This window comes from Sordaria macrospora, chromosome 1 (genome assembly GCF_033870435.1).
Source record: "Sordaria macrospora chromosome 1, complete sequence".
Taxonomy (NCBI): Eukaryota; Fungi; Ascomycota; class Sordariomycetes; order Sordariales; family Sordariaceae; genus Sordaria; species Sordaria macrospora.
The window spans coordinates 5,598,591-5,623,389 of NC_089371.1; the positions used below are offsets into that span (position 1 = coordinate 5,598,591).

The 24,799-nt window shown below is 52.3% G+C and overlaps 11 protein-coding genes across 11 annotated transcripts; 5 read left to right on the top strand and 6 right to left on the bottom strand.

The window, feature by feature from the left end:
- Nucleotides 1–1,693: 1,693 nt before the first annotated feature.
- SMAC4_01514 (uncharacterized protein) lies at nt 1,694–4,380 on the top strand. The gene is made up of 2 exons (XM_003352633.2): nt 1,694–3,630; nt 3,716–4,380. The coding sequence occupies exons 1-2, from the start codon at nt 2,811–2,813 to the stop codon at nt 4,105–4,107; spliced, it is 1,212 nt and encodes a 403-aa protein (XP_003352681.1). The 5' UTR covers nt 1,694–2,810; the 3' UTR covers nt 4,108–4,380.
- A 5-nt stretch (nt 4,381–4,385) lies between these two features.
- SMAC4_01515 (uncharacterized protein) lies at nt 4,386–6,361 on the bottom strand. The gene is made up of 3 exons (XM_003352634.2): nt 5,680–6,361; nt 5,463–5,598; nt 4,386–5,219 (listed from the first exon to the last, which is right to left on the bottom strand). Exons 1-3 carry the CDS (start codon nt 6,144–6,146, stop codon nt 4,920–4,922), a joined length of 903 nt encoding a protein of 300 aa, XP_003352682.1. The 5' UTR covers nt 6,147–6,361; the 3' UTR covers nt 4,386–4,919.
- Nucleotides 6,362–7,160: 799 nt separating this feature from the next.
- Nucleotides 7,161–9,025, bottom strand: SMAC4_01516 (uncharacterized protein). Its single transcript, XM_066089606.1, has 2 exons — nt 8,807–9,025; nt 7,161–8,753 (listed from the first exon to the last, which is right to left on the bottom strand). The coding sequence occupies exons 1-2, from the start codon at nt 8,819–8,821 to the stop codon at nt 7,242–7,244; spliced, it is 1,527 nt and encodes a 508-aa protein (XP_065945752.1). The 5' UTR covers nt 8,822–9,025; the 3' UTR covers nt 7,161–7,241.
- Nucleotides 9,026–9,182: 157 nt separating this feature from the next.
- Nucleotides 9,183–10,532, top strand: SMAC4_01517 (uncharacterized protein). Its single transcript, XM_066089607.1, has one exon. It carries the CDS (start codon nt 9,313–9,315, stop codon nt 10,327–10,329), a length of 1,017 nt encoding a protein of 338 aa, XP_065945753.1. The 5' UTR covers nt 9,183–9,312; the 3' UTR covers nt 10,330–10,532.
- Nucleotides 10,533–10,573: 41 nt separating this feature from the next.
- SMAC4_01518 (uncharacterized protein) lies at nt 10,574–10,843 on the bottom strand (the record flags this gene model as incomplete). Its single annotated transcript, XM_003352637.1, has 1 exon — nt 10,574–10,843. The coding sequence occupies one exon, from the start codon at nt 10,841–10,843 to the stop codon at nt 10,574–10,576; it is 270 nt and encodes an 89-aa protein (XP_003352685.1).
- A 78-nt stretch (nt 10,844–10,921) lies between these two features.
- On the bottom strand, nt 10,922–12,609 carry SMAC4_01519 (uncharacterized protein; the record flags this gene model as incomplete). Its single annotated transcript, XM_003352638.2, has 2 exons — nt 11,360–12,609; nt 10,922–11,271 (listed from the first exon to the last, which is right to left on the bottom strand). Exons 1-2 carry the CDS (start codon nt 11,637–11,639, stop codon nt 10,922–10,924), a joined length of 630 nt encoding a protein of 209 aa, XP_003352686.1. The 5' UTR covers nt 11,640–12,609.
- A 1,069-nt stretch (nt 12,610–13,678) lies between these two features.
- SMAC4_01520 (uncharacterized protein) lies at nt 13,679–14,940 on the top strand (the record flags this gene model as incomplete). Its single annotated transcript, XM_003352639.2, has 1 exon — nt 13,679–14,940. Exon 1 carries the CDS (start codon nt 13,705–13,707, stop codon nt 14,938–14,940), a length of 1,236 nt encoding a protein of 411 aa, XP_003352687.2. The 5' UTR covers nt 13,679–13,704.
- A 1,163-nt stretch (nt 14,941–16,103) lies between these two features.
- Nucleotides 16,104–16,439, bottom strand: SMAC4_01521 (uncharacterized protein; the record flags this gene model as incomplete). Its single annotated transcript, XM_003352640.1, has 1 exon — nt 16,104–16,439. The coding sequence occupies one exon, from the start codon at nt 16,437–16,439 to the stop codon at nt 16,104–16,106; it is 336 nt and encodes a 111-aa protein (XP_003352688.1).
- A 37-nt stretch (nt 16,440–16,476) lies between these two features.
- Nucleotides 16,477–17,403, bottom strand: SMAC4_01522 (uncharacterized protein; the record flags this gene model as incomplete). The annotated part of the gene is made up of 2 exons (XM_003352641.2): nt 16,477–17,165; nt 17,244–17,403. The coding sequence occupies 2 exons, from the start codon at nt 17,401–17,403 to the stop codon at nt 16,477–16,479; spliced, it is 849 nt and encodes a 282-aa protein (XP_003352689.2).
- Nucleotides 17,404–21,290: 3,887 nt separating this feature from the next.
- Nucleotides 21,291–21,908, top strand: SMAC4_01523 (uncharacterized protein; the record flags this gene model as incomplete). The annotated part of the gene is made up of 4 exons (XM_003352642.1): nt 21,291–21,337; nt 21,415–21,489; nt 21,553–21,698; nt 21,757–21,908. The coding sequence occupies 4 exons, from the start codon at nt 21,291–21,293 to the stop codon at nt 21,906–21,908; spliced, it is 420 nt and encodes a 139-aa protein (XP_003352690.1).
- A 998-nt stretch (nt 21,909–22,906) lies between these two features.
- SMAC4_01524 (uncharacterized protein) lies at nt 22,907–24,104 on the top strand. The gene is made up of 2 exons (XM_003352643.2): nt 22,907–23,425; nt 23,499–24,104. The coding sequence occupies exons 1-2, from the start codon at nt 22,999–23,001 to the stop codon at nt 23,768–23,770; spliced, it is 699 nt and encodes a 232-aa protein (XP_003352691.1). The 5' UTR covers nt 22,907–22,998; the 3' UTR covers nt 23,771–24,104.
- Nucleotides 24,105–24,799: the final 695 nt, after the last annotated feature.

Genomic DNA, 24,799 nt, shown 5'->3' on the forward strand with positions numbered 1-24,799 from the left:
TGTCGTGGTGGGCAATCGTGGACGATGAGACGAAGTCATTTTGCAGCTTGATGTTTGTTTGTGATAACTCAACTAGCAAATGACATATTGGAAAAAGCTGGCCCCTTTTCAATCTCGCTACGGTCAACATTCCAGAAGGACAAGGGAAAACCCCCGTCGGTGTGGGAAGGGATGCATGTCAATGCCTAGCATCAGCAAACAAACAGATCTGGTATCGCTCACCTTAAACCCTAACCCGCGTCCAGAAGTGCCATTCTTGAGGACGGCGACACAGTAAAGACGTTAGGTGGACGAGGGTGATGACCGTCAACCGCAACACCCACCGTCCGGCTTACCCGACCAAAAAATGATTCCAAAAAATCATGAAGGTTTCGATTGGCTGGTCGATGACGATTTCTCACATCAGCAGAAGCGGCTGGGGGCAAGGCGTAGCTGGCAATGCTGTTTGAAAAAGATTCCGAGTTGGGGCTCGCCCGAAAGGCAGCATGGCGTCCAAGTGGAAGACGTGGTGGTGTTGACGAGAAAAGGAATGATTGACACTGCAGGTCTCATTGACTTCGTTTGAGTATCGAAACGAAGCCACATTGGTGATGACTGGTGGCCTTCTGGTGGCCTTCTGACGGGCTCTTTCCTCAGTGGACGGAACCTCCGAAACAACAATGGATGGAGGCCATTTCTGTCATGGAGTGAACATGCACACAGCCGTCCAATTTTCGGAGCAGATACCTTGTCTTTTTGACTGTCACTTCTATAGACCATAAGCTGGGCCTTGTCGTCGTGAAAATTATCACCAAAATTGACAGATCTGTTTCTTTCTCCAAAATGGCTGCGGGAAATCATGGCAAGGGAACGGATGTCATGTTACAATACCTCGCGGGTCTCGGGCTCTTGGGTGCTGCCGTTGGTGCAGAAGCGCAGGCGCGGCTATCGTCTTGTTGGTAACATGGTAGCATCGCCTCCATTTCTCTTCTCACGAGACTGAACAAGACCGAGGAAGAGAGGCTTCGGACTGCAAGCTTGCGTGGGGTTTTTGAAGTGGCCACCGGCCCCCAAGTGTGGTGAAGATCCAGAGGCTTGGAAGTCAAAAGATGGATGTGCCATGGGAATCGTGTGCTGTTTTTGGTGGTGCTTTCCATTGTCGCACTGCCTGTGACACACGAAAACTGAAGTGCGAAAAGTGATGCCTGACATTTGGACATGGCTGATGCGTGTGGAAGTGGAAGTTAGGTCGGACGTTTGCCCCTGCCTGGGCAAGGGTTGTCGAGATTACTCCTCTAGAATCGGTGGTGGTTGCTGGAAAGAAGGAAGGGAGGGTTTCGCACACGGGACGAGAGAAAGTTCCCGTCGGCATGGGATGGAAACCCGCACGGGATGGATGGGCCCAGGAGCGATCATGACCCGGTACTATTCGAAGTGAAAATACAGCGGCTTACAGCGGTATTAACGTGAAATGAGCTGGGCTGTTGAGGACTTATGCATGTAATGTTATTCATTCGCGGATCATCTCGCTATCGCAGTAACGGATCATGCAGAGTGCACTAACTCCAAGCTGAATAGAGTGTTTAGAGGCGGGACGGCCCCAATCGGATGTTTGATGCCAAGCCTCTAGTGCACCAACACAGCCCGCTCCCCGCCTTCCCGTTGGGGTCTCTATTTTTGTGTTTGCTCTTGACCCAATCTTGGCTTCTTGTCTCCGCATTCTCCAAAAAACAAAACACATCGTGATGATGGTGTCACCACTGCACTCACCACTCACTCTCAACGACATGCCTCGATCTCACCAAATCTGATCCTCCCACGCACGGCGATCCAGCCCAAACTACAAAGCCACCACATCTCAACATGCGCAAGGCTTGCAATGAGAGCTCTTCGTCAATTTGAAAGTCCGCCACCGATACAATGACGACCAAGCGGTTCATGTCCAAGGTTGCTCTTACCATCTGGTCTTTGTTGTGGACTGCTGCAGTGTTCTTTGTCACGCACCGGCCAGGCGAGCCAGGCCGTTGACCCCGTCTCGTCCATCAAATGATTACCTGACAGTTGTACACACTAGAGTACCTCCCCCTGCTGGTCAACTCAACTTGTTCCCATTCGGTTGTAGGGGTCTCGTCCTTTTGGCTGGCTCTTTGGCTGGCCGCCTTTCCCGCTATTGATGGCTATCCTTCTCTTCTCCTCTTCCCGTCAGGCATCCGCCAACAAGCCGTCAGTCAACCCGTCACATTTCACCGCCAGCACCGAGTGAATGCTGTGATGCAGGTCGTAGCAGAAGTGGAAGGACAATAGTGTCGTCTGCAGTCGACCCTGGGCGAGAACAACACAAATTCCACGAACCCCTCGCCTCGCTGGGCGGACTGTTTAGCACGTTGGAGTACACACTGGAAACACTGCATCTCCTCGTCCTCCCCTCGTGCTGGAATCCAATCAGAATCGTGCTGCCTTCGGGCCAAGCTTTCCATGTCAGCTTTTGGCTCATCCTTTGATGGAGCCTTCTTCACTTGTCGTTACTCCTTTGGGTAAGGTTGATTTCAGCCCATCAAGCCCGCTCTACGGTGACGATCCTGGTACGTCTTAGTCCCGGGTTCAGTATCAACTGCACTCGTCTTCCGGCCATTGTTCTTACTGGCCTATCCTCCACAGCCATTGGAATCCCGTCAGCCATCATCTGATGTAAAAGCTTTGGAATTCCCTTACGTACGTACAGGTTCCTGAACCTCTTCCTTTCATCTCTTCTCGTCGTCAACCTCTCTCGTCCAGTCTCAAGCCTTCCTCTTTTCCCCATTTCTTACTCCGATCCTTCTATCGGTCTCATCATGGCGAGTGTAATCCAAGCACTTATCGGATACTATGGGCTCTCGTGCCCAGTTGGTGGAAGTGCCTACATCTGCCCCGACTTCACAACCGAGTTTGTCGGTTGCTGCACCGTCAATCCATGCACCAAAGAACGAGATGGTGTCTGCCCGGACGACAAACTCCGAACTGCTACCTTCTCATCCACGAGATATCAGGAGATTGAGGCGCAAGCCTGCAGTGTCGTACCTGAAGAAGCAAAATGGTATACTTGCACTGGACCCAAACCTCCGTTCTTGGGCTGTTGCGCGTCAAATCCATGTCCAACTGAGACGGGCTGCCCAGCCGACGACTTGAGACCCGCGGTGCTGAACAACTTCGCCGAACATCCAGGCCCATGGAACCGTCATCAGTTCCTAAACCCCACCGGGTCCGGCATTAGTTACGACAACAGTAAAGCCGAGACCAACAGTACCAGCACCAGCACCAGCACGAGCGAGCCCACTGGCAGCAGCACAAACCGGCCTGTCAGCAACACAGATAGCCCAAACGGAAGCGGAGGACTATCCACTGGCGCTATTGCCGGCATCGCTGTAGGCGCTGTTCTTGCAGGCCTGGTCATCCTTGCCGCAATTATGTGGAAATGCGGATGGTTCCCAAGGAAGAAGAAGGTGGAGGAAAACAAGCAGGAGGCGGATGTGCCCGGAGCAGCCATGTCTCACGCGGGCCCCATGTCTCCTATGGCTCAACAAGCATACCCACATCAAGGGCCTCAAGGTTACGGATATGCTGATGAGAGCGGACGATCGGTCATGAGCAGCCCAAGCACAGGCTACATCCGAGGTGAGAGCCAAGCGTCTATTCTCCGATATTCCTTCCTGCCATCCTCCTGATCAGACTGGCTAATGCTCAGTCTCTCAATATGCAGACTCCTATGTGAGTGGCGTCACTGCTCCCGGCAGCCAGTATGGCGCTCTTTCTCCCGCCCTTTCCAAGGCAGGTCTCCATAGCCAGCATGCGTCTCCGGAACTCAAACAACAAGGCTTCGATCAAAAGTATGGCTACAACGGCTACAACGGCTACCCGAACAACGGCTTGGGACTAGATACAGTTTCCGAGTTGCCTGTTACAAATCACCATCACGGCGCGCAGGAACTGCCTGCGGGGAACTATCCCGGCTTTGAGATGGACGCCGGCGCCGTTCAGCCCCCACAGGCCCAACCCCAACAACAACAACCGCATGTCAGTCCTCAGGAAGGTGATCGGCTAGACGTCACCCAGGAACAAGCTACTCAGCATGGCGAAGAGAGGAGGAACTGAGCAAAGGGAGAACCAAAACGAAAAGGAGGGCTGGGTAGAGAAGGGAATATGGAGGGAGCCATTGCCCATGGAGAAGATGAGATCATGCACATTTCAGGATACCACGGCGTCACGGCGAACAGGGGCATCGGACGTTATAGATGCATACATTGTACTCCCCAAAACCGGGGCCTTAATGCGGATGTCAACGTTTTACGACATCTGTATAATACTTTATCAGCTTTTGCCAATTCTATCGTATATACCTTTCCTCTTGCCCCTGCCCTCTCATTGCAGCTTCCCTCATTCTATCATATTTGGGAATTTTCATCTGATATTCAAGGCTCTTCTATAGTGTAGAGGTATATACAAGTTAACACTCAAAAACACTAGAAGGCAAGTACTAAGAAGTCCCTATCCCTAAGATGGCCTTTTACATATAAGCTAATGACCATTCTAACCAGGACCCAGGCTCTATACCGACCTTCTACACGCAACATATTGCTTCAATCGCTCCTCCTCTTCGCCCATGGAGAACTTGAACCTGCATCCAAATATAATGTTGACTCGGTAGTAAGTAAGATGCTAGTCCCCTACTCCAACAATATCCAAGACCATGGCTAATACTGGCAGCTGAACCATTGCCGAGCGGCCAAGTTAAGAAGAAGTATATACAGATATCGAGCCTTTTCAGTCTCATGAGTCGATTACCATCGACAATCAACCGAACGACCCAAAAAGTTATTCACAAGAAGCTCCCACTGCTCATCACAACCTGAGGACATGACCTTTCCAGGTCTCAACCCTCACCCATCATCCCCCTCATACCTGGCTTACAAGCACTGCGAGTAATACTCATTAGTAACCTTGCAGCTCGACCCACTAGCGCAGCTCGTGCACCCGCTATAGCCAATACCGCCGCACTGGCCGTACTTAGCCACCGAGCAGCCGGAGGGGGAAGTGGGCTGGCTGCCCGCGGCCGTGGTGCTGGTCTTGGGGGTGGCGACGGTTGTGGTCTTGAGGGTGGTGGGGTTGGAGGGCGTGGAACCACCGCTGCCACCGCCGTTGCCGGAGCCGGAGCAGGTGAACTCGGCGGGGCCGGGGACGGTGTAGCTGTTGAAGTTTGAGTAGATCTGTTGGTTGTTTTGGTCAGTTTCAAAGAGGCAAGGAAAGAGGGCATAGGGTGGTGGAAAGGAAAAGTTGGGGATGACGGGAGCGCCCGGTCTTCCAGTGAAAGAAGGAGCGGGTGGAAAAGTGGGAAAGAGCGAGGAGTCGAATTGTTCCGGACCCCGTTTTCCTTCCTCCTTCTTGTCTCGCCTTGGGAAGGAGTGGCCCGGTAATCTGCAAAGAGAGAAAGAGAGGGAAAGAAAACTTACGTTGGCGGTGTAACCGGGATCGGTCTCCTTGAAGGCCCCAGGGATAGAGACAGTAGCGGGGGAAGCGCTACCACCGCCCGTCACGGAGATGTGAGCGCAGGAGAGGTAGAACTGGGGGATACCTGCGGGCCAGGGGCTGTTCACGGTTGTGTTAGCTCTTATGTCCTTCACTCCATGTCCTCAATCACGGCGCGGGAACAAGTTCAACTTCACTCACTTGTGGATACCAATCTGCTGGATACGCAAAAGGTAATCACCCGAGGGAATGCACGACGGGATCGTGAAAGTGTAAGTATCCGACAAAGTCCAGCCACCACCGGGGAAGGTAGCGCCAAAGTCCTTGATCTTGAACCAGCCGCCGGAGCCATCATAGCTGGACAGCGAGCCGGGAGCCTTGGAGAGGTAGATGGAGGTGGGGCCCTGGTGGTAGACGGGCGTGTCGGTCTTGAAGGTGACCGTCCCGCCGGCAGCAACCGACAAAGTTTCGACACCGGAAGCGCTGGCGCCGACGTTGCAACGGAGGTCGTTGGAGGTCAGGTCCGTCACGGGCGAGTTGTAGTTGGTGTGCTGGCGGATGTACTTCCATGTCGGGTTGACGGTGGTGCCGGTGCCGACTTGCTGGAAGATGTAGTGGGCCGAGGCCTCGCTGGCGGCGAGGAGGGCGGCAGCGACGGTGAGCTTCATGTTGGACTAGGGGTATTGGTGTGATGTGATGTCGGGTAAGGAGTGGACTGTCGAAGCTAAGTTGACCGGGCTGGCAGGAAGATCTGAAGTCTGGCTGGAGTCTTAGGCTTGAGCGAGGAGAGCAAAAGGATATATGACCGAGTGGTGGGCGTCCCGGCCGGATATATACCACTTGGACCTAGGAACCATCATCCGGTCCCGAACCACGCAGGCTTGCATACATCGATCACAAAGCTGGTCATCTGAGATATTGGAGGATGGGAAGCCCCCACCACGACGGCGACACCGACTCAGGATTTGGCATCAACGTTGCATGGCACAACAAACAGCGGCCCGGTAACCGGAGTCACGATGTCTACAAGGCATGCTGGGACCTGGGTAAGTGAAGGCTTGGTGCTCTATCAAACCGAGCGGTATTCGTGCCGAGCGTGTCGAGGCGGTTCCCGTTTCGGACATCGACGTCCGCCCTTCCCAAACGGGTTCGAGGTCGTGATTGATGCGGACCAATGGGGATTCAAGGGTTAAATTGACGACCATGCGAAAAGCTTCCATGCACCCCACAACCGGGTTGTGAATGTTTTGTTCAAGCTTAGCTCCGGGTTGCTTTGGTGATCCAGCGTCACCTTCTTGGCATCAATCGTGGGTTTCGGAACGTGGCCCTCCTCGTCTAGGCATGTCTAGAGCCTGGGCAGCGATCGGAACCACGGGACCGCAAGTCGAAAACTCCACATGTTCTCATCAACATCCTCGTCCCCCGGCGACGACGTTTCATGAAGAGGTTCAATGGACATGCCTGACGTCAATCCGCCTTTCGCTTCGCTGCATCTATAGCATTGGTGATGGTCGGCAGTTGGCTGTGGGCAATATAAACCTTGTCAAACGATGGCCTTGTTCATATTGGGTGCGTATAATCGGGAATTGCAAAGGAAACAGCAATTATGCGTGGGCTGGAATGCATAAGGGGTGGAAATATGAACATCTGCCAAGGCGGGTTGTATTCAAATCTACCTAACCAAGTACATTAGTATCGAAGAAACATAACCACAAACGCGTCCCAGTTACTCTCCGAGGTTCCAGTCCAAATCCAAAAGCTGATTAATCATCCGTCTCGAGAATACCCTTTGCAGGCTTCCACTCAAAGTGATGGTCACCCGTCACCGGCTTACCCGGCTGGGCCGTCTTCAGGTCGAACATATGTGCTCCGAAGTAGTCCAACTCGGCCTCCTGGAACTGAGTGGGCAATTCAGTTGACCCCGAGTACTTGTAGTACTCCAAACTGGTACCCAATGCCCCAGCATGCAAGTCAAACTCAATAGCCTTCAAGACAACCCGCTTGAGCGCCGGATACGTCTTGGCGAGCTCGCCAGCAATCATCTTGTGACCAAGGAGATCATCGTTATTGTGTTCCCTCGATCGGTACACGGTCTCGAGAAGATCGACGACTCCATCGCTCTGGATGATGCATCCCTTGCGCCATAGCTGCAGCACATCTGCGAAGTCGAGCTTCCAGTCGTTTTCCTCGTTGGCCTTGGAGAGAACATGCAGTCCTTGGATAAAGCACATGAGGAAGGAGGCATAGACAGCGTTGTACAAGTCGTCCATGAACTTGTCCTTGTCGACACCCTCCATTCGGGCCGGCTTCACCCCCTTTCCTTCCAACGCCTTCTTGACCGTTTGTCTCCGTGCAGCATCCGCCGAAGCCACTCTGAACAAATGCGAGACTGCAATAGTTGGGTCCGGGACATGGAGTCTGGTGCCTTCCTGGACTGACCACGTCCCGGTACCCTCGGAGTTGTCCACATCCTGAACAACCTTGTCACGCACGTTGGCGAGCACATAGTTGCCCTTCTCATCCTTGGTTCGACAGATATCGGCACCGATATTGATCAAGAAGTTGTCCCTCAAAGGCTTCTCCTTGTCACCGTTCCACTTCTCAAACACGGCGCCGATCTCCTCGTACTCCATGCCCAAGCCGATGTTCATGATGGCCCAGGCTTCGCAGAGGGCAGTCATCATTCCGTGCTCGATACCATTGTGGATCATCTTGACATAGTGTCCACATCCTCCAGGTCCAAGCTTGGCAACACATGGCCGACCCTTTGTGTCTTTACACGCGATTTTTTGGAGGAAGGGAAACACCTTGTCCAGAGCCTCCTTGTTGCCACCAGGGGAGATGGAAGGGCCATGGCGAGCAGACTGGTAACCTCCAGAGACACCCATTCCAATGTAATGGATTCCCTTTGGCTCAAGGCGGCCCTGTCGTCTCTCGGTGGCCTTCCAGTGCTCGTTGGAGGCGTCCATGATGATGTCGCCTGGCTTGAGGTAGGGTTCGAGGGCATCGATGCTATCGTCAGCAGCACCGCCGTGGGGGATACTGAACATGAAGACCTTGGGGTTATCTCCATCCTCGAGAGCCTCGCAAAGAGACTTGTGGTCACCGTGGTAAGTGATCTTGTCCTCATGCTTGCTTTCCTTGGCGTGGGACTGCAGGGCTTCGACGTTCTTCTTGGACGGGTCGTAGTAGTGCGTGTGGATCCCGTGCTCGGCGAACAGGAGCGACATCATGCCACCCATGCTGCCGGTTCCGATCATACCAATCTGGACGTACTAGCGTCATCAGCTGGACCGTTTGCGCGGAGTGTCTGGGGAGCATCGCGTACCTTTTTGACGTCCATTTCGTCCGATGCTTGCCGGGGTTAGGGTTATGTACGAGGCGGTGTAAGGTGTTGAGATGTTCTTTGATCGCAGTGTTTGCAAACGCCTGCAGCGCAATCGTTTGTGTGAAATTGTTGAAAGAAAGAGGATGACTCTCTTTGCTCTTTCCTTCAATTCTCTCGATGCAAATGTCTTCTTCGTTTAATATGAGCTGAGGATTCTCGTTCCCCTTGATGTTTGTCCTTCACGGAGAGGAAACCGTTAAAGTGGGGCAAATGGAGCTGTCATTGTGGGACGACCGCTTGGGGTGACAATCATTGACATCATCGATAGCCAGCAAGGTGCCCGCTGTAATTCTAGAGTGCAGCTACCAAAAACTGCACAGGAACACCAGCAACACCCAAACACCAACAAAGATATCGCAACGAAGCTCACACCTAGATTTCCGTTTACAACCATACCCCTAGTTCAATCCGATCTTCAAGTCTAAGTCCAAGTACAGCAAAGCACAATGCCGTTCGCCCTCGCCTCCTGTTCCATCGGCCTCCCCAAACACACGCTTCACCAAAAGATCGAAGCCATCCGCCACGCTGGCTTCGACGGCATCGAGCTCTCGTTCCCCGACCTCCAATCCTACGCCAATCTCCATTTCGGTCGCGACATTGCCGAGGACGACTACGACACCCTCTGCGAAGCCGGGCAAGCAGCTCGCCAGCTTGTCGAGCGCCACAACCTCAAGATCTTCGTCCTACAACCCTTCTCTAACTTTGAAGGATGGCCCGAGGGCAGCGAGAAGCGCAAGGACGCCTTTGCGCGCGCAAGAGGATGGATACGAATCATGGAAGCCGTGGGCACCGACATGCTCCAGGTTGGCTCGTCTGACTCCGAGGGCATCGCTACTGACCCGGACCTAGTGGCGGCCGATCTTCAAGAGCTGGCGGACATGCTGGCCGAGAAGGGGTTCAAGCTTGCGTACGAGAACTGGTGCTGGTCCACGCACGCCCCGAAGTGGTCGGATGTCTGGAACATTGTGCAAAAGGTGGACAGGCCCAACGTTGGGCTGTGCCTTGATACCTTCCAGTCCGCGGGCGGAGAGTGGGGAGATCCTACGACCGAGTCTGGTAGGATCGAGACGCCGGCTATCACGGAGATGGAGTTGTCTGTCAGATACAGAGCCAGCTTGAAGGAGTTAGCGGAGACGGTGCCGGTCGACAAGATTTTCTTCTTCCAGATCAGTGATGCGTACAAGGCCCAGCCGCCGCTGGAGGACAAGCCCGATACGGAGTCGGGGTTGCGACCAAGGGGACGCTGGAGTCACGACTATCGTCCACTTCCTTACGACGGTGGTTACCTCCCTATTGAGCAGTTTGCAAAGGCAGTGCTGGACACGGGCTTCAAGGGATGGTTCAGTGTGGAAGTGTTTGATGGGAAGTTCGAGGAGAAGTTTGGTCAGGACTTGAACAAGTATGCCGAGAAGGCGATTGATTCTTGCAAGGAGCTACTATCGAAAGCAAAGGAGACACAGTAAATGTCAGGAAGACAACTGCGGCAGCTTTTACCCTACACGACACCTAAAAGTCAACACAGCAAATAATGTCTGCCCGCATTTCCTCACGCGCATCATCTTTCTCGAATCGTTCCTTGCTTCACCTTTTTTTCTGTGGCTTTATTGTTTGCATGCAATATTTAGCGGCGTGTTGACAACGGCGGTAGGCTGAATGTCAATAGCACTATCCTTTTCGTCATCCTCGCCCTTCTTCAACGTCCCTCTCTCACTCCGTAGTTGGGGTATCGCTGTGATCTCCGTCCACCCTATGACGACCAGTAACCCTTGCAAAAACCCCCTCGATCATGGCATACTTCTGCTGATCCCTCTTCGGCATCAAGATCTTCTTCCTCTTCGGGAACTCCTCTGCCGAGAACTCCTGCACATACAGACCCTCACGCGTCCACTCCTCAAACTCCCACGAGGACTCAAACTTCTTCTTCTTCTCCTCATGCGCCCGCACGCGTTCCTCGCAACATTCCAGAGTCGCCTCCATCGAAGCCAAATTATCTATGAAGAAACGCAAGTGCGAGACCGCGAGCTCCAAGTCAAAGTGCTTGTCAACCATGAAATCCTACTTCATGCGTGAAAAAGACCTGCTGGCGGCGCGCATATCGTGGGTCTCCTTTGCCAGCACTTTGACGCAGTCGAATAGCTTCTTCCGATTGCTCTGGCCATCGTCCTTGTAGTCCTTCACCCACTGCTCACAGCCCACACGGAGCTGCGTCATCAGGCTGAGCGAGAGGCCGTCGATGTCCAAGGGTTGATCTGGGCCATGGTGAATAGGCCTGGCGGCGGTCTGCTTCACCTTCTCCTTCCAGTCGTCAAGGCTCTCACAGAGCTCGATGAAGCGCAGATACGGAGACTTGGAGCCCTTGCAGAGTTTGGTGGTTCGCGGGGAAAATTTCAGGTCAGGGTTGGCCACTGTCAAGTTGAAATGGAAAATGGTCAGGTACAGCTGAAGCGAGTGATTGCCGCGCGGAAAGCGCTTGCCTAAAATGGTAGTACATACATTGTGCCTCCCAAACGGCGATGCGGTCAGCTTCAACAAGGAGCTCGGCTTGCGGGTGAACGGGGTAGTTGCTCCTTCCATCCATGATCTCGTTGTACACGTCCTCCACCATCTTCTTGTGTCCATCGTGGATTCTGATGTCCTTCTCCTCCAGAAACTCCTCAGCTTGCTTCAGCTCTCTCTTCCGCCTGATCTCGGCGATGCTGCCCAAGTGCGCGCGAATATCCTCGCGCGAAGAAGTCACGCAGGTGAACACGCCGTCCTCCTTGACTGCCTTCATCTTGGTTTGCACTCTCTGGGGAATTCAGGAGGGGAAAGCAGATGCGTGTCTCGAGGCAAGAACGACCCTGCTACTTATTACGACAGAGGGAAGTCTCTCTCTTGAAATTGATCTGCGGGCGCGCCCAATGAGAGCGCTATAGTGGATGTCAGTGGAAGGAAATTGTTGAGGAAGAAAAGGAGGAATGGTAAAGGATTGCGATAAACGGCAAGTGCATATATACCTTGAACTCTTCGATGAAAGTTTCTTTACTGAGAGGGGGCCAGAACCAGAAACAAGGCCAAAAGGAAGCGCAAGCGGAGCTTGATTTGATTCAAACCCCAACGCCGTTTCAGCGCGCGCTCCTTGTTGTATGGGTCTTAAAGTGCGGGTAGGTTTTCTCCTCTTGAAGGGGAGGATGGGTTGAGCCCCCAATGAGAGCAGCTTTTTGTGGTGAAAGAGTGTTAGGAGACTCTCCTTCTTCAAAGGAAGGCGGATTAAGTATAGGATTGCGCGAAAGTTGAGTGTCTACATACCTTGAACTCTTCGATCGCGGCGCGCCCTCTGGGGGCAGGAAATCCGGACGCCAAATGGCTGTCCGTAGTTGTGGCCCGTGAAGTACGGAGGCAAGTTGTACGCAGCAACACAAGTGGCGCAGTTGCAGTCACCGGAGAGGGAATGCAAAGTTGTCGAGGGCAGCGACAATAGTCTCGATGTGGCGCTCTTCCAAATCCCGCGCTCTTAGGCGTAACATAGGAAGAGGGTCAGTAGGTGAGTATGGACGGAGAGCTTTTTAAAGAAGGCGCATCTGGTAGACGAGCATACATTTACACTTGCGTGCCAGGTTGGAGACGTAGTAGTTGGGGTATTTCTGGTATGCGGCGTGTGATATGTTTTGGTGTTGGTGCCGTCAAGAAGCAATGACTTGTTAGAAAGTTGAAGTGAGGTGAGAGGAGCTGCTTCTCGGTAGTGTGTGAAGAAGTAGAGGGAAGTGACGCGAAGGGAAGGGAATTCTTTGACTTGTGGTCGAGGTTTCTGGATCAACCGGCTAGGGCTGTGGCTGGGGGTAGGGCTTTCTGCCAGCTGGAAAGCACGGGAGTGACGAGCGCAAGAAAGGCAGGCAGATGACGGCTGGGGAGGGTGGCTGGTGCTCGCTCTTGCTGGCCCTCTACCCGTATTCATCGTACTGGGAGTTACGACTCGCTGCCTCGGGTGTATTGGACCTGCCTGCTTCCGGCTTCTCGTGCTAGTTGACCATATCTTCACGTGTGGCGCCCTCTGGACATCATCATCAGCAACATGTTCACCCCCACTCGCGTCAAGGACGGGGGTGTCATGCCATCTGACTAACTTTTACCCCAGGCTCTAGAGACGGAACTTGACTCTCGCCGCGGCATAAGATGCGCGTTTGTACAGGTGGGTAGCCCTCCAACAAAGATTCTAGACTGCACCAGTTGTCACACGGACATTCGACCTCGACCCTAACCCAGCAGCACGAGGCTCGCAGAGCCGCACGGCTGAGCCTCTCGAACCCTTCAAAATGCTTCAGGCAACCAGGCCAACTCGGTCGGAGAGTCTATTCGACCGATAGCACAACCTACCCGAATCCCCTCAATAATCCCTGGCGTATTCCAGCCAACAATACGTACGCCGGCTGCACTGCCCCTCATATCGGGCTGTGCTAGCCAGGCCAAGAAGGGAAACCCTGCTGTCACAAGAACGATCCCTAACCAACCAAGGCACTCCGGCGGCGATAGGGCGGTACCCGTGACGACGCCGGCGTCATAGGAAGGAAGGATATTGGAGGAAGATACTCGGGAAGGATCATATGTAAGCACAGCGGTGCACACCGCTAGATAGATGCCTTATGGCCTCATGACCCAGATCAGGCCAGCAGAAGGAAGGAAGGCTTTGGCATAAGAAGGTCGGGAACCCCAGCCTGGATGGAAAGGCTTGAAAGGATTCAACAAGGCCTTCGAGACCAAAGTAGTTTATCAGCTGAATTGAACTACTGTTCCAAGCCCAGAATACTGCCCTTGTCACAATCAGAGATCTCGAGGAAAAGTGCGATCGGTTGGAGAAGAGGATGACTACTAACTCAAAGAACGTGTCCGACCGAATTTCCGAGCTGGAGAAGGAATGCGACCTCTACAAGAAGAAGACCACCAAGCTTGAAACGTCATTGACAAACAAGGACAAAGAGATGGCAATGGCCAAGGAACAATTGGACATCATGACTGCGGAGGCTCTTGAGGCTAAAAGCAACCTACAAACTGCCGTCAAGAAAACACATGAGCTTGAAGAATCATCTAAAGGCAAGGACAAAGAGATCTCTGCTCTCAGGCAAGAGACAGCAACGGCTAAGGGGCAATTGGACGCCATGACTGCGGAAGCTCATGAGGCCAAAAGCAACCTACAGGTCGCGGCTAAGAGAGTGCACGAACTTGAAAAAGGCTGGAGACCAATACCTAAACTCGAGGAACAGCTAGCAGCGGCTGAGGGACAGTTAAACATCAGGGTCAAGGAAGCTCAAGATGCGAACGTCAAATTGGGGGATGCCGTCAGGAGAGTCAAAGAGCTTGAAGACGTAGAAAGGAAGCTCTCTACTGAAAAGAAGCTGCGGTCGATAGAGACGGCAGCCAAGAAAAATCGGATCATCAAGCTGGAGGAATCATCCAAGCAAGTCAAAGAGCTACAACGACAAAATGATCATCTCCGGAAGGAACAAGCTGGAACGGCTGCCGAAAAAAGTCGAGCGATTGACCAAACCACCAAGCTCAAACAGGAACTTGAGAGCTACAAGGCCCAAGTCAATCAGTACAACGTAAATGTCAACAAGCTTGAGGAAGAACGTCGCCACCAAAACGAAGAGGCCGCAAGACTCGAGCAAGAATGTCTTGGCTACAAGAAACAAATTTTAAGCCAGGAAAGTCAACTACAAGTAACCCAACGCTTGGATGACCGAAGTCATGCAGCCGAAAAACAAGTTCAGGAATTGTCACAAAATATCGCTGCGCTGGAAGTAGAGTGCTTCCAGTACTCTCTCCTCGCCACTGATGAGAATGACATGGCCATTGTAACGACAAGACCAGATGCAACGGACGATTTGGCAGCTCTTCAAGATGCTGTCAACAAGGGCTTGGCCAAAAAGGCGAAAGCTGTCAGCATGATGTGTGAGTTTATACGGATCACCTTCAAAGAACAATCCCACGGCGGGGAGGGCGTGCTTTTGGCACTTCCGACCCTTTGGATTGCGGTGTCCGCGCTGGATCGTGCTGTCAAAGAGGTTGTGGGACGGCTGGAGTGCTTACTGGAGAGTTGACGGAGCAAACTGGTAAAGAATAAGGTAATGTAGTAGAATAATAGAGCGTTGGGAGTACCTTATCATGGTTTAATGATGGAAGCGCAATAGTAATGGTAGAAAATATTGCAGTCTTTTCCGTCTTTGCCGTACATGCGAGTATTTCATCTCAAGTGACCGTAGACCTATATCCTGGACCAAAAATAGTGGTAAAAACACCTGCTGTATGTGAAATGGGTTGTATTCCGATCCAGATGGTTCCAACCCCTACCTGAATATGTGGAAGAAGGGAGTTATTTCAAGAGCCTCTGCAAGATTTCCAAGGCCTCGGAGCAGCCACCCCCAAACTCATCTCTACAAGCAACCATATTTTTCAAGATGCTACCCAATAAACTCATTACAAATATCCTGATCTGTTGCTTCCCAAAAGCCCGCTGGCAATAACCCTTTGAACATGAGCCAGGGCCAGAGATGCATCCCCGTCACTCCTTCCTCCGCCTTTGAACATCGCCCACGCACACAGAAAAATAAACCTCGCACTCCGAGCATTATGGAATTCCTAATCCCCTCAAACCCCGCGGGAATTCAAGATGCCCAATCTCCAGGATCTCTTGGATGGGTATACATGGCGCACCACTACAGCTGATACTCCCGACTGGGATGTCTTCCCTTTTTTCAAGGTCTCGCTCTGCTGGAAGGACTGTGAAAAGATACGGGGACAACGAGGAGGTCCGCGTTAATGCGGGGTCTGCTGGTGGTGGTTCTGCATTGACGACGATGGGGCATCTGCTGCATCTGAACTCCAGCCTGGTACTGGAGTTACTGTGTTTGGGTTTGGCGGACCTATACGGATTTTATACCTGGCTTGGGCCTGGAATCATCGCTACAAAAAGTCAGGGTTGAAGGTCTACTCGTTCGTAATTAGCTTTTCCTTTCAATCACCTGTGAGGAAAGTCGGGGAACAGTTTCCACTAAGGATTGTGAAAGAAGATCAAGCAGATTTAGCATGGTTTGAGTAATCAGAGCATGGGCAATATGGCTTTGGATCAGGTAGAGCACCTGAGGAAGTCTGATTTAAGGATGCTCTGAACTAGGAGACTCTTCTACTTTTTGTGAGAAAGTCTATCAGAAACGATGAAAGACCGCAACCAGAAGGTAAGACAAACCAGCACTACCATGTACGCTCAAGCATCGTAAGGATCCTCCAAACGCGGGCATTCACGAGATCCCTCTCCCACATGTGCAGTCAAATCCTGCAGGCCAACCCGACCCATATTATCCTCGAACTCCTTCACAACTTGCTCCAAGTTCTCCAGCATGCCCGCGAGCGAGTCACACAACGCCGGCACAGGGCTCTTCTTTACCAGCACACACACCACCTTTCCCAAGCGCTTCACGTGCCCGGATTTTATAAGTATAGACGCGAGGCCCTTCTTAACGCGCTCCTTCTCCTCGGCTTCTCTTGTACATGTACGGCGCGCCATCTTTTGGGCTCGGATGTGGAACTGACCCATTTCCATGTTGTGGCGAGCAACTAGGTCGTTCAGCCGGCGACACTCAAGCTCGAGCTCGAAATATATCATCTTTCGGGTCCGGAAGTTTTTTTGGCGGCAGCGGTTTTGGCTTGCCCTTGTTTTGGATCTCCTCTTCCTTCCCCTTGAACTTGGTGTTGCGCACTCGCGTGCTTTGAGTTTGGGCCTCGACTTTGACGAGGGTGTCGTCGATTGATGCGAATTTGAGCATCGAGGCCGTGACCTGCCTCTGCTCTTTGACTTTCTTGTCGAGAAGTTCGTGTTGCTTTTTTAGCTGCTCTTCCAATGAATCGTTCTCCTCCTCGAGTTTAGTGATCCCGTTAGAGTGTCTCGATTTTTCCGCAGCACCTTCGTCTTTGAACTTCTTCAGTTCAACTGCCAAAGCTTGCTGATGGGCTCTTTCCTCCTCTAGCTGGGCGGCACTTTCCTTTTTGACCTGCCTCAGCTCAGCTTCCAAAGCCGCAACTCTGCTCGCCGCCGTCTGCTTCGTGACTTCCCTGACAAGCTGGGCTTGCTCTACCTCCTCCTTCAGGCCGATTATCACGTCGTTGTATGCGATCACGATCGCATTTCGCTCATCCAAGGCTTGCTTGAGCTCGCAGGCTTCCTTGTGCAGCTTCTCGTATCTGCGCCTAAGATGTTGGACTTCGCCTTCGGCTTGCGCCAGACGCAGCTTGGTGCGCTCAGCAGTGCGTGCCGACTCGTCAACGTGGACTGAAAAACACAATCAGGTTAGCCATCCGTGAACATTTGAATTATCAGTCCCACATTATAACAGAAGCCACAACTTACTGTACTTATTCCACATATGACAGTCGACAAAGAACTCTTTGAAGTCTCTCACATACTGCGGGTAGATTCCACCAAGATATTCGCCAGGCGAAAAGCCCAAATCCCACATGCGCTGCATGACCCTTACTTCTCTCTCAAATCTTTTTCTTGACATTTCCATGCAACCGAGTTGTACGTGTAGGAAAAGCGTGTCGCGCTCCGGCTGGTATACCCTTGCGGGCACGTAGACCTATGGCGGGATCTGTGCTTGCCCCGGTTGTTCTTCCGCCGTATACGGCGGAGGTGGAACGTGTGGAAGATCGTCAGCCATCGTGATATCTTGGTTGTTGCTGGTAACCGACGGAGATGAGGAAGGAGATGAAGAAGCGGTTGACTCTGAAGAGGTTGAATCTGGAAAGGAAGAGAGGGAGAACAAGAACACGTTCAAGTTGGAGAGTAGACTTGGAAGAAGGAAACCGAGCTTGCCCATTGAGGAGTGGAAAGAAAACAGTTTGCGCGAGGGTGACGAGAAAATACCCCGCCACAAAATGCATCCAGACTGCGGTGGCCTAAAATTCCGTCTTCGTCTGAAGTATGAAACGCGTCAGTGAAGATAAGGGGTTACTTCGGAGAGAACATCGTCAGCTCAATCTTTAGATTGGCGCACACGTTCTCACCAGACCATATTGCAAGACTCATTCGACCATCCAAACTTCAAGCTGAAACAGATCGATCACTTTCTGTTGTTGTACGACTCTGTTGGGACGACACTTCGTGGGCGGATCTCGTACATTGCATGTCCGCTCAACGGGTCATCAAGATAGAGGCACCTACTATTGTCCGAACAAAACATTAAGTACCAAGGGAGACGGACCACCCACAAGAAGAGAAAAGCAACCACAAAGACTCTGTCACATTCCACGCGCCGTCAAAAGCATTTGTGGTCTTCAACTTGAAACCATCCAAACGATTACAACCGGAAGAGATTGGGATAGGCCAAATGGGAGCTTACAGTTCAAGTCTCTGGCCAAGATATGAGTCTCGGGGCTTTTGTTTGTCAATGGTGAGTATAATATTTCAATGCCCACAGAAAGAGACCACGGAATTGGGAGATCAAGGCTCCTTCCTGCGCACACTTCACTGTCACCTCACGACTCCAGGCTACTGTGTACCTGTAACAGGGAGCCGAACTCGTCCGCTCTGTTTGCTCGTTGCATATCCGCCGTCTGTCCGAGATCAGATGCAAGTACCGGAGCATAATATGCTGGCTGCAATCCGATCAAGGTGTTTGAAATGTACTTCAAAGCATATCGCATGTCCGTTGATACTTGTAGAAGGTCCAGCGAGGAATTCCGTGAAGCAGAAGGTAACCAGACGTGTATCCCACCCCCCAGAAGTATGGCGATCCCTCGGTAAGGTACCTGGCGTTTCCCTAGCCACAGTGAGCGGTATCAGCTTTTATCTCGTGTCTTTTTATCGGACGAAGGGCGGTGAGTGGCAGGGCCAACATACTGCGTGTCTGGTATCTTCTACGCGTACCTGCCGCCTGACGATAACCCTTCTTCTGTTGCCGTCGTTACCCCTCCTGTGATTTCACCGTGGGTCCTCTCGTGGCTGCCACTGGCTGTCAAAGCCGACTGCCAGTCCTTCTCGAAATTCTTGCCAGTTACCCTCCCTCTGCGGCACAGGTATAAATCCTCCTCCTTCGACCCCCCCATCCCTGAATCTTTTCTTCTCTTCCCCTCTTCTTCCTCGACTCACCCAAAGCCACTTGTCACTTCCCACCACCACAAGCAAATCAAGATGTCTATCCGACGCCCTGGCAATCCTCACCCCGTCCCCTACCCGTAAGTCAGCCCATCTCCTCAAACCTCAACCACTCAAGCACTTCCGCCCCCGCTGACTCCATGTTTCTCTTCCAGGACCCTTCGCTCGGTCTTCTGGGACCTTGCCGGGCTGGCCATCAACACCTATATTGGGTACTTCGGGTGAGTTCCTCAACGCAAAATGTCCCCGCCCATCTCGTAATCCAGGCACATCAGTAACTACCCAAGTCTCATAGTGCGCACGAAGATGCCCTAGATTGCTTCGACGAGGCATTCCAGGACTGGTGTCACGGGGCCGATATCGTCCCTTGCTGAACGCAAAGTGATGTACACTCCACATCTTAGCGTGTCGCTAACCTCTTTGTTTTGATGTAGCAATCTCTAAGCGCACACCAGTGCCACCGTGGGCGGCGGAAAGGAGCTCCGCACCGAGTAACAAGCCTTCATAGACGATCGGGAGGCCACTGAGCTCAATGGTGTTACGATCCATTCAGGGATCACTTATGTAAGCACTTAGATAGACCAATCAGAGCCGCGCCGGACGCCGAAGGGCCGGGGTTGAAATACCGGCGCATTGGCTTTTTTTCTTTTTTTTGTTGTTGTTATTTTTAACGTCTACTTCCGCCTCCCGTGGGGCATGAGACGTGCCGCACCGGTGAGTCTAGCATACAAGATTAAGAGCAATGCCCTAACTGTCCACCAAAACCATTAATCCGAGCGCAAACCGAGGCCTATTGCCAGTATATATCATGTGTTGCCCATAGCGTAAACGCGGCCCAACACTTAAAAATCGAATCGCCCAGTGGGCGAGCCGCCAGTATATGACGGAACCTACCGGCGCATTGGCGCCATACTGAAGGACCGGTATAAAGGAAGGCCTCCCCAGGCTTCCTGAATACTGGGCTCTTCAGCAAGCAATAGCTATCACAATCTACCAGTACCTTTCGGCTACTACTCCGTTACTCTATTGTTCTATTCCAGCGATAATACTCCTGTGCTTGTAACGGCTCGTCACAAATGGTCTCCCGGTCGTCCATATCTACACAGACCCATCAGATATTTCGGTTACGCCAAAAGTCGCCTGCATACGAGCCTTCGCTTGATGACGATCGTGGTCGTGGCGGGGGTTATAACAACTCCCACAATAACCCCAACAACCCGCCACGGTCACAGGACAGAATCTGATGAGGAGTGGCCGTGCCATGGAGGTTCGCTGGTTGTCACCAACCCAACTACTAGTCAAGCGATAAGGAAATGAGCTAGATCGGTAGACATAATATTCGGGCATCCTCTCAACTTGCTGCGCGTGCCTTGACAATTGTGATATTGTGAAGTACATTGACGATGGGGTATGAAAATGAACCAAAAGTTTCACGATTACCGTCGTTAACAATAACGTGTTCGAGGTCACACGAAGGGTAGGCTCTGTCTGTCTTAAAACCCGAGCGCTGGTATGCTGGTCAAGTGGCCTGACTACTAGGCCCTCAAGTGCTTCACTCAACTTTGGCAAGGTGCGCCGCGCCCCTCTGTTTGGCTTGACTTGAAGCAGGATACGATGCAAAATTGAATTGCATGACGAGATAGGAGGTGTAGATCCTGTGTGTCTTCATTTGGTACGGACTTCAGGATCTATCGATGTGTTTCTTTCCCCCAGCGCTGCAGCCGAAGTGAACAAAAGAGTGTTGGGGAATGGACCAAGGTCTCGAAACCTGGGACGGTCTAGGCCACTGGACTAGGGGGAACATTGAATGCCCATGTTGTCATCTTTAGGTTCACGATGCCGCTACTCACAGTGAAGTGCTTCAGCCTTGTAGAGTCAACCTGAAGTCTTGCCTAGAGAGAGGATTCAACCCGAGCATGGTGAAGAAGCACCATGCGTCACTTGACCCTATATAGTGTTCAGGTTCAAGGTCGACAGGCGATCTGGGGACATTCACGCAGTAGAACCTGAGAATAAAGGTCGCCATTAATGCCCATTCTAGGCCCCTCTGTCCTCTCAACGATCTTCCTCATTTCCTGCGCTCCTCCTGGGAACCAGCAATCATTCTTTGGCATCGCTCGCGCAGTCCCAGGACTGAAATCTGCTTTTGAGGGCTGGTCGTCTTGTCGACACTTTCGCGGTTCGCTTCGCGTTGGCATCCTTTGCGACTTTTTTTCAAGGCATTATTCTTTCTCGTCGTTATTGCCCCAATGACCCAGACACTGGCCAATGGCCACACATCCAACAGATGTAACCAACAAGATGCGTCCAACCGAGAACAACGATCGGAAGAAGGAGATGTCGGCCCTGTGGGTTCCCTTCCAGACTGCTTGATTAGGCTCCAGATTTCTGGCCTCATCCCTCTGCTAATCCGTTCGCACCACAGAACAATTCGGTCGGCTGTTGCCAATAATGTCAAGAAAGTCGTCGAGGAAGAGATGGATCAAGGCCGGCGTGTTAGGTTCGTGACTTGAGCTGATGATCCCCTCTACAAAGACCGACACTAACCCAAACTCCGTCACAGCTCGTCTGTCCTCGCTCGTATGTTGAGCAATGCCGACAAAGCGTGGGCTGAGTATTGCCACAAAACCGGCATTGACCGGGACACCCCCTTGGGCACCCCTCTTCTTCCTGACGACGGATCGGGCGAAGAATATGAGCGTGCTGGATGTCAGTATATGACCTCGACAAAAGACAAATTTCCATTGCATGCTGACGCTTCTCGAAGGGTGCTGCCTGCCAAAAGACCGGACTGCTGCTTCGTTCGTCTGTCAGCATGGCAGATACTATCCGCTACAGCGACAGTCGAAGAGGAAGGAGGCCACGCAGCCGGCACTCGATACCTGGTCACAACCGTATGCTACAAGTAGGCACTCATAGACGCGACGGACACATCTAAATAGTGAAGGGCTGAGCTGATGGATATTGAATCCGTAGTTACCCTAGCTGGCACCACGACCCAGGTGCAGAGACCCAATGCCCGGTACCGATGATGCGCGCTTTGCGATCAGTGCTTTGCGGCGTTGTTGAGCAACCAGAAGAAGCTCAAGGGAAGTAAGGCTCCATACTTGTCTCGACGTTTACTGATATCAGAATGTGATGGGGAGCACCACTGTCGACAGAAGGCCGGTAAATTTCTAGATGCTGTCGCTTGGAGAACCTCCTGGCTTTGTCGCCATTGACAGGCGTCCCGGGATGACGGCATTGGATTCAGTACTTCGTGGGCATACCATGCAGATGACCGGTTCAATAATTCCGTTCCATATTGGGATAATAGCGAGGAGGTTCCAAATTCACAAGCTCGTCATCGGTTGTCTTGTTGATGTCCTTGTTCGGCTATGGGGTATGTCGATGCCATCGTTCGTCGTCCTTGATGGCATTTGCTGTCGATGTTCCTCGTTTGCATTTCGTCGATGGAGGTTAGTTGCTTTCTCGTAACTCAATGGCCTACTTGAAAAGCTATCACATATTATCGGATAATTGTTGCGCGCATCCTTACACAAAGATGCTGATGTTGATGATGTCGATGAAGAACGGAAAAAAGGACGAAGTCGGGCGACAACAACAGAAGCGACGTCGAAAGTGGGCCTCTCACGTGAAGATAACGCACCATCGATAACTTTATTTCACGCTTTTCCCGTGGGGTTCGGTGGGTTCCAGGGGCTACAGTCCACTGGCACCCACTGAAACCCACTGGAGCCCCTCTTCGTTCCGGGGCGTCCCCCCCTCACTGCAGCCAAAATTTCGGCTGCTGTCACGTCATTGGGTCCGGTCGAGGTCCGACGGGAGCGGAAACGAGGGACCCATTCCTGCTGCTGCTCGCTTCCATGGGTGAACGGAATTACTCACACCATATCATCCTTCCTCACTCTTTCACTCCTTATTCTCACTTTCAAGATCCGATCCGGGACAAAAAGAGTCGACACTTCACTTCCCCTTACCCATCCGCCCTCCCTCTCACTCGCCCGCTATGTCTTCCCCCGCAGCAGAGTGCCGCATCCTCGTCTTCGCCTCCGGCAACGGCTCCAACTTCCAGGCGTTGGTCGACGCCCTGGCCACCGGCAACATCCCCAACGCGCGCATCACCCGCCTGATCGTGAACCGGGGGAAAGCCTACGCGACAACTCGCGCCGAGAAGGCGGGCATTCCCTGGGAGTACTTCAACCTCATCTCCAACGGATTCCAGGCGCGCGGCGAGACGGACCCGGAGAAGCTGCAGGAGGCGCGCAACAAGTACGATGCCGCGCTGGCCGAGAAGGTGCTCGCGCTGGACGAGAAGACGGAACGCCCCCATCTGATTGTCCTGGCGGGCTGGATGTATATCTTTGGCAAGCACTTTTTGGCGCCCATTGCCGAGAAAGGGATCAAGGTTATTAACTTGCATCCGGCGCTTCCCGGTAGGTGGTGGTTTGACTATCGGTTGAGGGGCTACGAGATGGTTCGCGCTGACCTTATATGCGCTCCGGTTAGGCAAGTACGACGGTACACACGCCATTGAGAGAGCGTACGCCGATTTCCAAGCTGGAAAGCTGGAGAACAACAAGACCGGTATCATGGTGCACTACGTTATTGAAGCCGTTGACCAGGGTGCGCCCGTTCTTGTGCGCGAGATCGAGTGCCAGGAGGGTGAGAGTCTCGAGCAGCTAGAGGAGAGGATACACTCTCATGAGCATTCTCTCATCGTTGAGGCTACCGCCAAGATTGCTGGCGAGATTATTGCCTTTCAGCAGGCCCAGCAATGATCGGTATTGGGAGTTGAAGATAAGGTCGTAAAGCGATGATGATGAGAGACGGAAAACACATTAAACCGAAATAAAAAGGACACAAAATGAGGGATTGGGCCCAGTTCAACATCACAGGTTCAACAGGATAAAAGGTATGCAAACGACAAGGCAAAAAAGGACTCAAACGGAAAAGGACAAGGTTTGGGGCGCATCGTGAACGGCAAAGGGCTTTCTGCATTTCAACACCAAACACAGCTAGAACAGGGCGCGGGGAAAACAGCGTGATGCGATGAGCTATGCTTTAAAAGCTTCCCCTAAAGATCAGAACAGAGACGCGCATTCAAGACGGAGGACATTGCTTCTCGGCCGTGTTCAGGACCGTGGGACAAAAAGCCACAGCATGCATGTCGCGATGGATAAGCGATGAGTCACAAGAACGCAGGGATGGCTACTCGAGCCGGGCGATGTGAGTGAGCTGGGCAAAAAGCAAAAAAAAACATACAACACCAGGGATTCGCTGGTCGTCACCGACCCAACTACTAGTCTGGCCCTCAGTGTTCTTATCTATGGGAGCGGGAAGGACAGGAAACGGGTCTTTTAATCACGTGGTAGGGTCAAGAAACTGAACCATCAGCTCCCATATCCATATCGTTCGGACGGAGGCAAGACGGTAAGTGGGGATGCGGCGCTAAAAAGATAAATATAATTGAGTGGATTATGAGCAAAGTAGACTGTTCTGATACTGCGGCTAGATCTTTTACACGGGTAACACCAAGATTGCACTCCGTCAGAAGACCATTCCTAATTGGTTCTTCGTACTCCTCGGCCTAGTAGTTATGTGTATGCAGATGAAAGCGTGGCAAGGGAATCTCTCGCTCTTGTCTTGTTGGATCACGGTTTGCTGATCCATTACGACAAACTGATCACGATCGACCTCCTTTATGGACCTGCCTTAACCTACCTCCTTCATCTGCCTGCATTAGCCCACCTTTTCACTTCCATTCTGGCATTTCATAACACGGTGGTGGCTTGCATGAAGAGCAAATT

What these genes read in the sequence shown, in the direction of transcription:
- SMAC4_01517 (XM_066089607.1), top strand. Translation starts at nt 9,313, where the DNA reads ATGCCGTTCGCCCTCGCCTCCTGTTCCATCGGCCTCCCCAAACACACG.
- SMAC4_01515 (XM_003352634.2), bottom strand. Translation starts at nt 6,146, where the DNA reads ATGAAGCTCACCGTCGCTGCCGCCCTCCTCGCCGCCAGCGAGGCCTCG. An exon ending in CAGCAGATTGGTATCCACAA is followed by an intron (nt 5,599 to 5,679) that starts GTGAGTGAAGTT and finishes AACCGTGAACAG; the next exon opens with CCCCTGGCCCGCAGGTATCC. An exon ending in ATCCCGGTTACACCGCCAAC is followed by an intron (nt 5,220 to 5,462) that starts GTAAGTTTTCTT and finishes AACAACCAACAG; the next exon opens with ATCTACTCAAACTTCAACAG.
- SMAC4_01514 (XM_003352633.2), top strand. Translation starts at nt 2,811, where the DNA reads ATGGCGAGTGTAATCCAAGCACTTATCGGATACTATGGGCTCTCGTGC. An exon ending in AAGCACAGGCTACATCCGAG is followed by an intron (nt 3,631 to 3,715) that starts GTGAGAGCCAAG and finishes CTCAATATGCAG; the next exon opens with ACTCCTATGTGAGTGGCGTC.
- SMAC4_01524 (XM_003352643.2), top strand. Translation starts at nt 22,999, where the DNA reads ATGTCTTCCCCCGCAGCAGAGTGCCGCATCCTCGTCTTCGCCTCCGGC. An exon ending in CTTGCATCCGGCGCTTCCCG is followed by an intron (nt 23,426 to 23,498) that starts GTAGGTGGTGGT and finishes CGCTCCGGTTAG; the next exon opens with GCAAGTACGACGGTACACAC.